This window comes from Varroa jacobsoni, unplaced genomic scaffold, assembly GCF_002532875.2.
Source record: "Varroa jacobsoni isolate VJ856 unplaced genomic scaffold, vjacob_1.0 scaffold_626, whole genome shotgun sequence".
Taxonomy (NCBI): domain Eukaryota; kingdom Metazoa; phylum Arthropoda; class Arachnida; order Mesostigmata; family Varroidae; genus Varroa; species Varroa jacobsoni.
In genome coordinates, this window is record NW_019213528.1 from 172,336 (window position 1) to 186,149 (window position 13,814).

A 13,814-nucleotide genomic window follows, 5' to 3' on the forward strand; every position below is an offset into this window, starting at 1 on the left:
GTGCAAAAGATGGCCAAAGGGATGAACAGGGACAAAGGCAGAGTAGGGATGACACATTCCCCACTGTTACAAGAGCGAAGGTAGGTGTGGGCGAGACAGAAAGCTATGTAGTAGAATTGAAGCACAGTTAGCTGACTGAGACCAGAGAAAGGCGGTAGGTAGCAAGTGGCTGAAGAGCTAACCAACTGATACGACAGCGTTGGAGCGATCGAGCAGCAGCAGCAAAAGCAAGATCGCTGACACGGAGGAAAGAGGCGATGCAAGCGGCTGACGGTGGAACAGGTCGTAGGAGGCGAAAACGGAAAAAAGTCCAGGAAAGCGTAGAGAAGTGCCGGAAACTGCAATATAAACGAGTAAGGAAAATAATAAAAAGAAACACGAGTAGAACACAGGAGAGACGAAAATAAAATTGAAGAGATACAATCAAAGTATATGGCAACCGAGGCTACGGGGCTTCATTGTTTATCGTAGGAGTTCAGCTGCCTCGTAAGGGAACGCAACCGCTTCCGATAGCAAACGAACAAAACCTATTCTAAGTGCTGGCCGACGCTGCTCAGCCAGAGATAGGGGATTCCGCACATCAATGGAGCACAAGAAGGGTGGCAACAACACATACGTAATGGCATAGCATATCGTCATGTTGTTATTGCTAAAAAAGGCTACACTATGCATGGCCAGGTTTTTAAGGTTTTAATTTTTCATTCATTAAAAAAGTACTATACAGGAGCTGGAAAGTGAAGAAGCCTGGAAACGAAAGTTTAGTCGATCTATTAATTACAAACCGCGAAATTACAAGGGTAACTTTCGTTCCATAATTAAAAAACACCTAAATTGTCAAGTTGATCTGCTTTTGTTCTTTGATATGCCGCTGCCTAAAAGTGTGTATGCAGTTGTCTGAATAGTATGTACGTACCATCCGCGAAATGGATATTGCTTAGTCACAGCAGAAGAACTACATCGACATAATGAGTAGAGATCGACTTGAAGTTTGGCGCCGTTTTGCATCTTTCTTCAAAATACGCTCCATCATTTTCTCCTTTTTGAATAACCGTTCTTGGCTATGCGGCAAGTCAGACCATCGGGATCAGCCCGGACTTTGCGGTGGCGCTTGGGCTATCCGCCGAAGGATATCGTTCACGCTTGAGTTTCCTCTGAAATAATTGAATCCTATTTCGTTAATTAAGCTCAGACCCTTATTCGACCAACTCTCTGATCTGCAATTGGCGCTCTGCGGTTTGCTCAGTGAACAGGGAGACGATATGAATCGCAGGGTTTTTCCCGTGCGGTACCACTCGTTGGCGATACGAAGACGCCTTCGAACGTCTGTCCCTTCTCCGCAAGAGCGGTACCGCTGGCGCTTCCCATTAGGCCGTGACTGCAATGCTAATGTACTATTTTTGCTTCCTTTAATCTTTGTTTATCACTTTTTTTTTGGTTTTAGATTCGCTTTCAACCAGGCATTGTATTCAAGTGAAATCAAACAAAAATAGCCATGCCGGATTAGTTCAGGGATACGAAGAAGACAAAGTAGCCTTAATTGGTGAATATAAATAGTTCGTCTTTGAAATCTCAAGCCTCCAGTGACTATAAAGGTCTTAGACACTTGTACCTCCTACACTCTTTGTAGTGAAATCGGCCCTGGCCTGCTCTCGTACTTAATCTCGGAAGCTGGCCAAGGTCGGGAGGAGACAGCAGCCAGAGGTAAATTTTATGGTTGTTCATCACGTTCCTCGTGGCGGCCTTAGGTTACTCACAAGTTAGTGACCTATAGCGCTAGTGTTTAAAGGGCTATAAGAGATTTAGGTGCTGATTATGCATGATAATGACGCACACCAAATACTGGTCTCTTAAGGGATGCATAGTTAGTGTTCAATAATGAACTTGCTAATTGCCTTTCTGGTCGCATGCTGCAACTTGTTCACTAGAACAGAAAGTTCAAGGATTACAACAAAATTCTTTGCCCCTTAAAGAGCATACGTGTCGGAACTACACAAATCTATAATTATGAATTAGCTCCATCAGATAACGGATTCGATTCAGTGCCAAAATACTCGTCGCTGTCCACTTACCTTAATTAGCTTGAGGAAGTCCTTCTCACAAGCAATGATCTTAGAGAGGGAGAGAGAGAGAGATAATATATCACTAGAACATACCTAAACAGTCAGTATAAACTCAGAACTTAGTCGACGATTAAGTAAATGTATGACGTCGCAAGATCTTTACATTCCTCTTAAGAATTTATGTCAGCTTCTAAGCTATTTGCATAACCGCAGGCTATCTATCTCATACTCATCTTGCAAGATAGTTTAACATTTTAAAAACACGTGGGGCATGTGAGGCAAACAATCTGTTTCCAAAGAGATGGTATTACTTCGTTGGAACAGTGCCCCCTCAGCAAAGGAAATATATGACCCTTTTTTTTCTAAGGAATCGCTTCTTGCCGCGGACGAGGGAGCTAATCTAGCTAAAAATAATTGCTGGACGATCACGACATGATCCCATTACTTTGTTGTGTAGATGTAATGGATCAACTGCACGATGTTAGTCACATAGGGTGTTCGGTCGAAAAGGTTCGTTCAATAGATTGAGGACACAATTTTTTTGGTAGAGATGGTCGATCAAACGATGTGGTTTGGCTAGCGGATATATATTCATCTTCCGTTCACTCCTTCGGTTGGATGCGTAACTTTCTCGGGTCTAGGTAGGCGGTGCTAGTTCCCTGTAGTGTCTCTTCATTTAGGAAGAGAACCGAAGCCATCCTGCTTGCCCACTGCAGCCTGTATCCCTATCTTAGTTCACAAAGGAACAATGATCTACTCGTTAATGGTACTTGTAGAATCATATATGATTGCCTCATTCAGTGGGATTGGAAAGATGAGTTATGACTGAGAATCCATCTTTTTCCTGCCAAAGATTGAACAATAACTATGGGTTTTAGATTTTTAAAAAAAACTGCAAAATTGTCGGCACTGCGCGAACATAGAGGAAAAATGCGACTTTCGGTATATTTCGATATAAAAATTTAATTATATTTTGGCTTCATCTTCTCGACTCCCTTTCTAAATCATAAAAGCTACATTGTGCTTTTGGTGCCACCGGCTTTCCCCTATTAATCGCTTTTGATGAACGCAAAACATTTTCGTATATAGCAAAAATATCTGTGAAAACTACATAATGTTTTACTTTTTCTTTCGTTCGATGATTTGACCACTGGTAAATTTTGATAGCTGCCTTCCAAATAATCAGACTGCACTGCTCATATGTTTCAAATTTGATGAGCTTAACACACTGATGTACGCCCGTTTACTATTTCATACTGACCATTTGCAAGAGAATAATTTTTTTGCGAGTCCACAAATGTAAATGCGCGGCTCCTCATCGACTATATATATGTGTATGACCTAATGTTATAACTCGCTCTAGCTACCAAATTAGATGCGTCTGTAATAGCCTATAGGTGTACTCGCCTCATTGTACCCTTCAAGGTCTTCACTATTTGATGTAAGGCTGGATCGAAGGGAAGGAAAGCGTGGCGCAGGTCACTAACGGTAAGTCTGGCTTTTCGTCCATCTACGTCGTAAAGCTAGTCAATTAAATGTTGGATCATATGAACAGAAATTGTCGATGAGACCATTAGAGTTCCAGATATTTCCTTAGAGGCCACTTCACCATATAATAGGCAATAGTGCAATCAGCAAACGTTTACGAAACGGCGAATAGACGTTAGCCGATTGAATATTATATTTGTTGGCACATGTTATAAGCTTTAGTTTAAACTGGGAATGATCCAAATGGCAAAGGTAACTTGAACTAGTAAAGATTTATTTTACACTTTAACTTCTTTCGAAAGTATTCAGTGTTTCACAATCCACAATTTATAACATTGAAGAGCCAAGCCTGAGTCGTTCAAGAGGAACCGTAACAAGCTGGCGGTCAAAATATAGCTCCTTTTTATGGTCTGATGTTTTTAGGTAACGAAAACATTATTTCTATCGGCGTTCTGCCTAGATATTCATTTTCAGATAGAAGCCTGTTAGCACGAGACGCCATTACTTTAGAACCAAATTTTATGACCTGATTAAGCGGCATCCTGTCCCAGCTCGGTAAATATTGTAACAGGTCATTATTATTTAACACAATCAAGTATGCAACGTGAACGCAACGGGATTCTTATTATGAGATGATGGTATAAGAGGTATAATGTATGCTCTACGTACAACGATGCGACGACTTACTATTATACAGAATGTATATAACTAGCACAAATCCTTATGGAAGCACTATCAGAAAACTGAAAAGCAGTACTTGGTAAATGCTGGTGAGTAGATCCTAAAGTAGAACATCCGACCCGCCACTGGCTTCGCTTCGAGAATTACCACAATTTATAACCTTGATGATCGGTAATGAGAAAATACATCGATGTTACTGCCTAAAGGTGCGATAACGGTGTTGTCGTTGTAAAAGCAGTCAAATGAACGAACTGCATGAATTGAATACACACATGTTTGTAAAAAGATAGATGCACAGAGTGAGGGGTGAATTCAATTAGATGATGATAACATACCACGTCCGTGCTGCAAAATTCCTACGTTCGGGATGCTTTTGTTGTGTACGTCAATTTATCTCTGCAAGCCTTTTCATAAACACGTTTCACCTGTTCAAGTCATCATACAAACGGTCTGTCGGGTAAGTAGACTCGAGCGCGGTTCAGGGTTGAGACAGAAGATGTGAGGGCTGTGCGGTGTGTCGTTTCTTTCATTGTGACTATGCTAATCTGTCGAGCATTCTATTTCCCAGAGGTCCCTTTGCCTAACAACCATTGCGAGAACATTACCTTTTCTGTCCGTTGTTACCGCAAATCACTCAAGGTCGTTCTTTAATTAGCGATTTAACGCCACAATAGGCAGGGTGCAAAGGAAAACAAATCAAATAGGCTTTTCACAGGCGGCATATAGGTGAACGATGGCAGTGATCAAGACATTCAATCAAGCTATGCCTTTACGCAGCGTTGCAGCCAGCATGCGGCCAGCACGTACTGGCAACCGCTGCGTCCTCGTCCTGTAGTATATCCACACATCACTGGAATCTGGCAATTATGTACACCGAACTTATATAGTCATCGAATCGTGCCGCGTCATCGCGCAGCGTACGCGACGAGTAAAAAGGAACACAACGCGTCCCTGTAGTGAATGAATGCTTCATCTTTCTTTTTATTTTCTCTATTTTAATTATTCCCTCCTCTCTACGGTGCCGTTGTGTTTGCATGTCGCTTCGTGTCTAGCCTCTGAACGTATCGGCAATGGGAGCAATATGTTACATGAAGTGTAAGCCTGTAAACGACTAATTTATGAAACATCAGTTTATGTCAGCTCAAGATTTCCATCTCAAAATAGGTGGAGCCTTATTTTGGCAAACGGACAAAGAATAGATGTTCTCCAATATGCTTGTTATGATACGTTGTAAAGCATGTAGCATTGTCCACGCAGATCTGGCTTCCGGGAGGTGCTACAAAGATACGCGTGTGCACAGATAACGGATTTACACCACAGCGTGATATCAGTTCTGCACGGTATTGGATGACCTAATAGTGTCTAATTAAAGCTTTAGACACAACGCGGTAAGTTGCCCATATTTGTTAGATATGAACACATTCGTGTCCATTATATACATATGTATATATATATATATATATATATATATATATATATATATATACACCCTATCTAATTCAAGTTAATATTTCGTGTTGGGTGGAGATTTTCAAAAACATTGACAAACAAAGGTTGCCCAAATACTTGGAACCCAACCGATGAGATGAAGTATACGGAAGTCATAAATATAGCTAGGATCTGAGATAAAATGAACAGTAATTTTCATTTGTCATTATCTGTATACATAACTACTGATTAATATCGAAAGAAGGGCAGTCGTTATCTAGGGTCGAGTATTTGTGCATTGCTTTGATTACTACCCTATATTCCCGCTTTTAGATTTCTAGCAGACGATAGTTAGATGAAAGCATTCAGTGAGTCCTTTGTTGTGTTTGGCCACAATAGCGTATGATGCGGTGCATATTGGTAATATTTTACAGTTGCTTAATTCCTAAATTAAATCTAATACAAAACACTGTAGAAATATATATAATAGTGATGATAACAAGTGTATTATCATAATTGCACAGTATTATATTAATTACAAAGCTTTACATAATTAACAGCAAAACATCACTTTGTTTACTTTGTTTTAGTCGTTCGTTGATGAAAACCTAATGACTTTTCTTTTTCCACCTTCCAAAATAAAATACCTCATCAGATGAAAAGCTGTAGCTCAAACAGTTGTACAACTGAAGTAGCCATACAGAAAATCGTTTGTTAGTCCTCCACAAGCGTGTCCTGCAAAAATCACGTGCACATCCAATTATATCATTTGGGATCTGCAACGAGCACTTACATGAAGGTATATAGGACATTCCCGTAGCACATATGGATGATCTATGCTAAAGTTAACCACCCACGACGACGACCTTTCTAACAGTACGGCTAAAACGCAGTATACGCCTTGACCTGTAAAGTTGAATTGCGCTTCTGATTAGGCTTATAGAGCATAAGATTTACAAAGAAATGATCCAGCAGCTTGGTATGGCAGATTTTGGTAACCATGGTAGCTTGAAGAACAGCTTTTTGTGTGTTTTGGTCCTACATTTCTAATTACCGTTGGTTCGTTCTACCGACAAAAGTAGAGCAGGTTTTTACAAACAAATCATCGAAAGTTATGATGAAGCTATTGCGTCTCTAGGCTGATGATGAGGTGTCCGAAATGGGCAGCACAAAGGTACAATGTTGTAAGTTACCCATTTCCGGGCGAGCTGTTGTTTATGTTTATTCTAGCGCCAGTCCAAACGGATCAACCCTGATGCTTTCAACTAAATTTTTGACGCAGACGACATTTAACTGCTGTAGATATTTTTCCTAAGGCTAGGAATTAAGAACGATTTTCCTAGAGTCTATGCGGATGATTTAGATTTCCATGGATTTACTTTCAAGGTCGACTTGTGTCACTAGGTTTATTTGAATCTGCTCGGGAACATGTTTATTATTAGACAAAAACCAATTTGCGCTTCAGGGCGTATTTTCGCAGTCACGATGCACTACGCCAATGTTCCAATGTAACAAGGTAATAGATTGTCAACATCTGTTATAATCATTTTCTTTCGTAACTTGTTTAGGCCTAATCTTAGCACTTTGTGCTCCGCATCTGCTAGCTTTTATGTACTTTAAGCTGTATACAACGGCTACAACTTGTGATCAAGACCGTATGGCTTAATTTACTATGCTGTGCTTACAAGACAGTGAGTTCGCCAGATTTAAAGTGAAGCCAAATGTAAGCTGAAGCTGTAGATATAGGAGGGCTGAAGAAATTTGATCAGGTGAGTAACGCGACATAAATAGTTGTGTGCTTAATCCCGTAGGCATCGTCCATTGATGAAGATGTGGAAGGCCTTACTTATGTTATTGAAAAAATGCAACCAAATTGACCCATGGCGCTTCTTCCTCAACAACTTTATCGTCCCTTTGCTACTTCTCACACTGTGGATTATCGCAGAAAACCACAACTTTGTAACCGTGATACCCAATATTCGTTTCGATGCTTTCTCTGTCTCGGATCCGAGTCAGACACAGGTAAGCTCTGAAGCTTTCGGTAAAACTGTTCATAAAAGGGTACAACGACATAAATACAGGCTTGGAAACTCCTTACTAGATAACTGTAAACATATTTAATGTGGCTGAACAATATGAATTAAACTGTGTTAATCTTCTCTGAAATGTCAGAAAAAAACATATCAATAAATGGGTAAGTTGCTCAGAATAAACTCACAAATATAAATTAGTCTAATAATTTCACGTGCGTTATGTTCCTTCGAAAATTACAGCTATACAGCCCGCGTATGGGGGCTTTGGCTGTAGAAGTGTTTGCGGTGGAAAACCTTTTCACCAACAATCACACTCGAAGCCATGAAGACCATGGCTTCCCCATTGAAAAGATCCAACAGCGTTTGACCCAACAGCTTAAGGTAACCTTATATTGTGGTAATAAAATTGTGATAAACTCTCCCATCGAAAAGTGGGTTGTGATAGAATACGCAAATGGACTGATCTCTCTATGGCTACGTGGGTGAACTGTCGAATGGAAACGTTGGCGGTAGACATCAAATGCTTGCGAAACCTATAAACGACTTTTCAAATGTTGTAAATGTCACTTACCTTACTGATTGGAATAGTTGCTAACTAAATCAGACGTCCATAAACCTTCAAGATGGAGCTTTGCATTTAGAAGAAATAAAAAAAGAAACTATTTGGTCAACCCATTCACACTTATTTTAAATGCGTAAAAAGGGCTTTTACTAGAGTTGTAGCAGAACTATTCTATGTATCAGAAGATTTCCTCCGGCCGAATTCGACGTAAAGTTATCAGTTTTATTTCTCATTCGTAGAACTTAACAAATCAAGAAATTTAATATTCATGGTGGCTCTTTTTTTGCCCCACTGATTAACTACTATATTGGTATGAGTGCGTTGATATTAAAGATATCCAGAATAGCAATGCAAAACCTGGGTCCATATTGGCGCGCTGCTTGAGGTGACGGATATACGTTCGTCCCTTGTTGTCCATGATAGAACGTCTTCTTCTGAAATAAAAATGATAATTCACCTGATGGATTTTCGTTTTCGGCATATATGCGGAAATCAGCTACTGTCCAGTGCTTTGGCAGTAAGACGACCAAATTCCTACAGAAATGATATTGATAGTTTATGCTACCGTCGGTCATTGCAAGGCTTTTTAGTTGTGTACAAAAGCGTACACACAATAGGAAATGAGTAAAAAAAACATTAGAAAATCTATCAAGCAAGCAATTCCGGATAATCCAGAAACGTTGATGCAGAGGTTTTCTAGCATTCCGCTCTTGTAGTCGCCCAGATACGCCTCAATAACTAGAATCCTTGCACCTTTTACTACTTTTTTTCGAACTCTTTTGCTATTTCCTACGATTAAATTTTTAAGACACATTTATGTCCGTCTAATTTCTCGTATTTTTTAGTTATTTTTGACTGATGTTTAACATAGTTTTTTTTTAATGGAAATTCCTGGGATTAGTTGTGAAAGTAACTTGTAAACAATCCAGACCCTAGACGGAAGCTACTAACGAGAGATTAAAGAAACGTATTTGTCTGGGATATTCTCGTTAGTATGCGTCAGCATACGTCACATAAATGCTTATTTTCATTTAAATCTGGTTTGTTAAATTGGTTGGGTTTTATCTTGCTAGCCTATTCTAGGAAATTTATTAACATCTTAAATCTGAGTAAACTCATTATGCCTAGCATTTGGAAATGCGTGAACGATTTCTTTTAATTTTTTTTTCATGTATTTAGAAGAAACTTGGGCATGATTGGACAGCAGATTATCTGTCGATTGAGAATTGTAATTTTTTTTAACCGTTTCCTACTAATTGTAAGCTACTTTAGTGCTCAAGACATCCACTAGCATGACTGCATAATTTACGAAATACAGGATTTTGGCATTCGCAAATCCGTTGGCGGTGGCACCGATGATGTGCAAGTGCTCGTCTATCGCCTTAACTCCACCGCGTACGTATCCGTCTTCTGTCAACCTGCTCTCGACACCAATTCTATCTTCCTCTTCGCCAATCTGTTAGTACTTAGTCAAACGTAAGCGCATATAATTGCTATTGTTTTATCTACATGCCTGAACAGCAGTTTTTTTTTTGTCTGAAATATTGGGAATGAACGAAGCCTTCTCTCAAATAGTACGCACCACGTCTTTTTCCACTTAAGCGTTGCCGGCAATGGTGTTTACTAGATATTATGCAGTATATCTACAATCTTAATTTTTTTTTCCACTTAATGATCGTGAGGCTACTCTCCAATGGTCCTTCATTGCTTCAAAGTCGCGAACTCGACCTTGTTCGGGACGGATCGGTGTTCGTCATGACTCAGGTAGCCATTGTATTGGCTGACTCTTCCAATGTCACAAATCTGCCCGAAGTCAAAATCAAGATAGATGACATCCATCAAAGACAAATACGCAGCTTCTCACGGGTATTGCTCAAATAATATCGTATTATATACCGGATCCTTATGACAGAGTAAATGACAATGATCGAACAAAATGTGCAACCTTCCAAAAAAAATCCAATTGCCACATGTTAGATTTAGCAGCAATTATCTATTTAATCAGTGATATATTTATTACCAATTATTTGCATGCATAGTAATTTCTGTAAGATTTCGAAAATGTTTTAAATAACTTCGACATCCATTAAGGGGAATTGCATGGCTGATCCATTTTCTGTGCCCTAAATACACAGTACTACTAAGATATCCACTAAGATATTGCGGGAAAGAGTTCCCTTTATAGTGGATTGCATATCTGGACGTTTTACAGCATAATTGAATGAAGGAAGTTTTTGATAGTTGCCTACTTTGTTTCTTAATTTCTTTTTAATTATTACGCGGCAATAGAAATAGGTCATTTATAGACTGTTTTTGGGGAGTGCCTTTGGGCACAATGTTGTGAGGTCTAAATTGAGTCGATAGTTAGCGTTTAGGCTTGTACGCTGCTTGAAGCTAACGAACACTGGTGGTATTTCTAGTTTTTTCTTACATCGACATTTAAGGAGAACGCGTTTTGCGTATGTGCTCTTAACTTAGTCAGATCTTTCTGAGCCTATCCTGACAATTAAAAACTATGCAGATACTACGTATCGGACAAATGGCTCGACATTAATTTTATGCAGAGATTATTTTTTTTCAGAAAAAATCACGCAGGATCTAGTTAGAACAACGTATTGTACAGAAAATTATATGTGTAGCATGTTCTGTATATCTTAGATTACTTATCGGGGCAACTTCTAAGTCATGGATAGAGTTTGCTGATATATAATAAATCCGTACTAATCAGCAAGGTCTGATTCTATCCTCTATTATGTGGAGGCACTCGGTTATGTAGCATAAAGTCGAGCCTCTTACTTATCTATAAATCTGCGTGTTTTCTGCTTATCATACGTGTGTAGGACTATTATCGGCTGATTCCGTTCGTAACGATCGTTCTAGTTGGACTGCGAGTCGTGTGGCTTCTCGCTCGTATGCAAGAGGAGCTGAAAGATGGCTCAGTAGTAGCTTTCATTGCATACGCGTATCCGAATATATTAAATACCTTTGCTTGGTTAGTCACCCTTGTATTCGAGGTAAGTTTTTATGCTTGGTAACTTGGATACATTTTTAGAATCGAACTTTGCACAAAGACAAGCCAGAACTTTTTAGTTAAGCCCCGTCTCCGTGTTTGGAATCTGTGTCCATCTACCTCAGTTAAATTATTACAGTTGCTAAATTATATCGTAAAGTGTAATTATTGAGGGTTCGAGTCTAATAAATTGATAAACTGGTTAACTGTTAACAAAACAGATCAAAGTTTTTTTTTGTTGTTCAAGATACCATCGCACAAACGCTATGCGCTAGCTGATGATTTCAAACATTTAGACGGAATAGTGCAAAGATAACACTGTTAAACCTATACAATGGTGATACTTTCAATTTCGTCCACACAGGGTCAAATTGATGACTGAATAGTTTTTTTTTTATAACTCGAGCGCTATCACACAGGCGTCTGCTTTTGCGCTTAGGCACAAGCATTCGGCACAGGGTGGCGGTTGTCGGTTCCGCAGCAGGAAACGATCAAGCACAGGCAAGCACCGAATAAAAGCTCTCGTTGCCGCATATAATAACCCTTTAATTGTCATACATACATACATACATACATATATATATATATATATATAGTAATTTAGTTGAATATCTTATTCCATATCTAAACGCTGCAGTTTTTGTATAAAACTACCACAGTACATTCACCATGTAGTTTCCTAACGGTACAAAATTGTATGTAATTATGTATATGTCAATTATATAAAAGCCATTCCAATACGATTTGTCAAATATACTATAGAACCCTATACCGTTTTTCAAGGTATAGCTTTCCAATAATGCCTTCATTTGCATTTGTTAAGCACTTCCAAATGAAAGGTGCGGAGAAAATATTATTCAAATCTATTTTTCTTGCACTAATTATTGCATCGAGTCTATTTTCCCTAAATAATTTCCACTAGATTGTTAGCGTGCAGACAAAAAAAATTGAGATCCTAAATTAGTTCTGTTTGATATTCCAGGTGATCCTCCTTGAGTTGTGGATCATGGGTCCTCTTCTAATGGCTTCCTGTCTTTCACAAACCCAAAATGAATTTTTCGCCGCGAAAATCAGAATAGACCTTTTGGCTTTCATAATTCTACTTTACTGCGTACAAGAAGCAGTATTTGTTACATGGTCCATTTGCCTGTTTGGTAAGTTTATATTAGTGCTCATAGACTTATGAAATAACGCGTTGATTTATCCGAGTGTATACTGTTATTTTTTTTCTAACGAATACATTAATCTTGCAATGCTTTTAACAGTTGATTGTAAGCCTCGAAAAGAAACAGTTCCCTCAAAAATGGGCTTTCTGAACCTCTTGAAAACCGAAAATAAATTGTTAAGCAATGCTCAGCTGCAGCGCGAAGCTTCAGATGGCAACAAATACAGTAGTCTTACGCTACCGAACTAACACGTCACGTAATAAACATCGTTGTTCATCGCTGAATCGCATCTATTAGGTTCATAGCGTTCTCCGCCTAGTCTATGCGAGTCAAAGCAGGTTTATAATTGCCTTTTTCGTTCAGATACAACTCGTTTTAGAAAAAGAGTCCGAACTCGATGTACAATTTCCTTCACTGCAACGACTGAGTTAGGGCTGAGAGAAAGTGTTTCCCAATAATATAAAGAAACAACGGATTGAAAACCACAGTTTTGATGAACATAGCTACACAAACCTATGCATCAACCTACAAACAATATTATTATCTTATTATTGTTATAATATAAATACACGGTGTAGTTGTATGGAACTACTGCGGTTTACTACGGCTATGCGCTTGGGGGTCGATCAATGGGCATACGAGACGTTTGAGGGGTCAAGTTCAACTTTTATTGACCGAACCTTTGCTGAAATTTTTTAAAAAAACTTCTGCAATTAGTCCAACCTATAGTGAGTACTAGTTTATGCTGTGCATAAACTAGTATCCACTATAGGCCGTCATATTTATTTTGTGATGGATTATCTATTGTTGGATCGCATACAGTCTGTTATTTTCAAAGAATCTTGGTAAGTTTGACTCTTTCGAGAATATTGACACTGTTTCTTGATGGTCACACAGGTAAACACGCCTCATTTTTTTACGGTACCATAACTTCGATTCGACTTCTTATTCACATGCTACATTTCTATAAGAAGCCGTTACTTTGTCTTGATGGTAGTACAAGTATTTTTGCTTTGCTCTCGGGATCCTATGCGCTTGAAATTGGCATCAAGTTCGCCACTGAGCTCAATCTCCCTATACCGGCAGGTAAATAAAATGTATTGTCAAAAGACTTCGAAGTTGTTTATTTTCGTTTATGGAAAACCCGTTCAAATGTTATTGCTCAACATCTTTTTGCAGTTATATTTTTTCATCGCGGTAAGGAACTTTGATTAATCTTACGAGTACTTAGTTTTAACTTTAAACTAGCAAACTGTATAAGTAATTTCATAAGTACCCGTTAGATACTAAAATCGAACGCTAAAATGCGTAACGGCAGACTGCGCCAATAACGTCGCTGTAATACACGATACGTGCGCGATATCATAATCAATAATTATTTAAATT

At 38.8% G+C, this 13,814-nt stretch overlaps 3 protein-coding genes across 3 annotated transcripts in view; 2 read left to right on the plus strand and 1 right to left on the minus strand.

Annotated features, from left to right (window-relative positions):
• Positions 1–6,047: 6,047 nt before the first annotated feature.
• Positions 6,048–8,313, plus strand: LOC111262096 (uncharacterized). The gene is made up of 3 exons (XM_022836082.2): positions 6,048–6,077; positions 7,469–7,679; positions 7,931–8,313. Exons 2-3 carry the CDS (start codon positions 7,482–7,484, stop codon positions 8,174–8,176), a joined length of 444 nt encoding a protein of 147 aa, XP_022691817.1. The 5' UTR covers positions 6,048–6,077; positions 7,469–7,481; the 3' UTR covers positions 8,177–8,313.
• A 140-nt stretch (positions 8,314–8,453) lies between these two features.
• The window catches only part of LOC111262083 (uncharacterized), a 192,274-nt gene continuing 186,913 nt past the window's right edge, over positions 8,454–13,814 (minus strand). The window contains exon 3 of the mRNA XM_086968946.1: positions 8,454–8,686. Within this exon, the coding sequence (XP_086825072.1) occupies positions 8,555–8,686 (132 nt within the window). The 3' untranslated portion in view covers positions 8,454–8,554. The remainder of the gene's footprint in view (positions 8,687–13,814) is intronic.
• LOC147753241 (uncharacterized) lies at positions 9,564–13,522 on the plus strand. Its single transcript, XM_086968953.1, has 5 exons — positions 9,564–9,710; positions 9,935–10,118; positions 11,093–11,266; positions 12,245–12,416; positions 13,326–13,522. Exons 2-5 carry the CDS (start codon positions 10,008–10,010, stop codon positions 13,520–13,522), a joined length of 654 nt encoding a protein of 217 aa, XP_086825079.1. The 5' UTR covers positions 9,564–9,710; positions 9,935–10,007.

What these genes read in the sequence shown, in the direction of transcription:
- LOC147753241 (XM_086968953.1), top strand. Translation starts at nt 10,008, where the DNA reads ATGACTCAGGTAGCCATTGTATTGGCTGACTCTTCCAATGTCACAAAT. An exon ending in AAATACGCAGCTTCTCACGG is followed by an intron (nt 10,119 to 11,092) that starts GTATTGCTCAAA and finishes ATACGTGTGTAG; the next exon opens with GACTATTATCGGCTGATTCC. An exon ending in ATGGTCCATTTGCCTGTTTG is followed by an intron (nt 12,417 to 13,325) that starts GTAAGTTTATAT and finishes ATGGTCACACAG; the next exon opens with GTAAACACGCCTCATTTTTT.
- LOC111262096 (XM_022836082.2), top strand. Translation starts at nt 7,482, where the DNA reads ATGAAGATGTGGAAGGCCTTACTTATGTTATTGAAAAAATGCAACCAA. An exon ending in CGGATCCGAGTCAGACACAG is followed by an intron (nt 7,680 to 7,930) that starts GTAAGCTCTGAA and finishes CGAAAATTACAG; the next exon opens with CTATACAGCCCGCGTATGGG.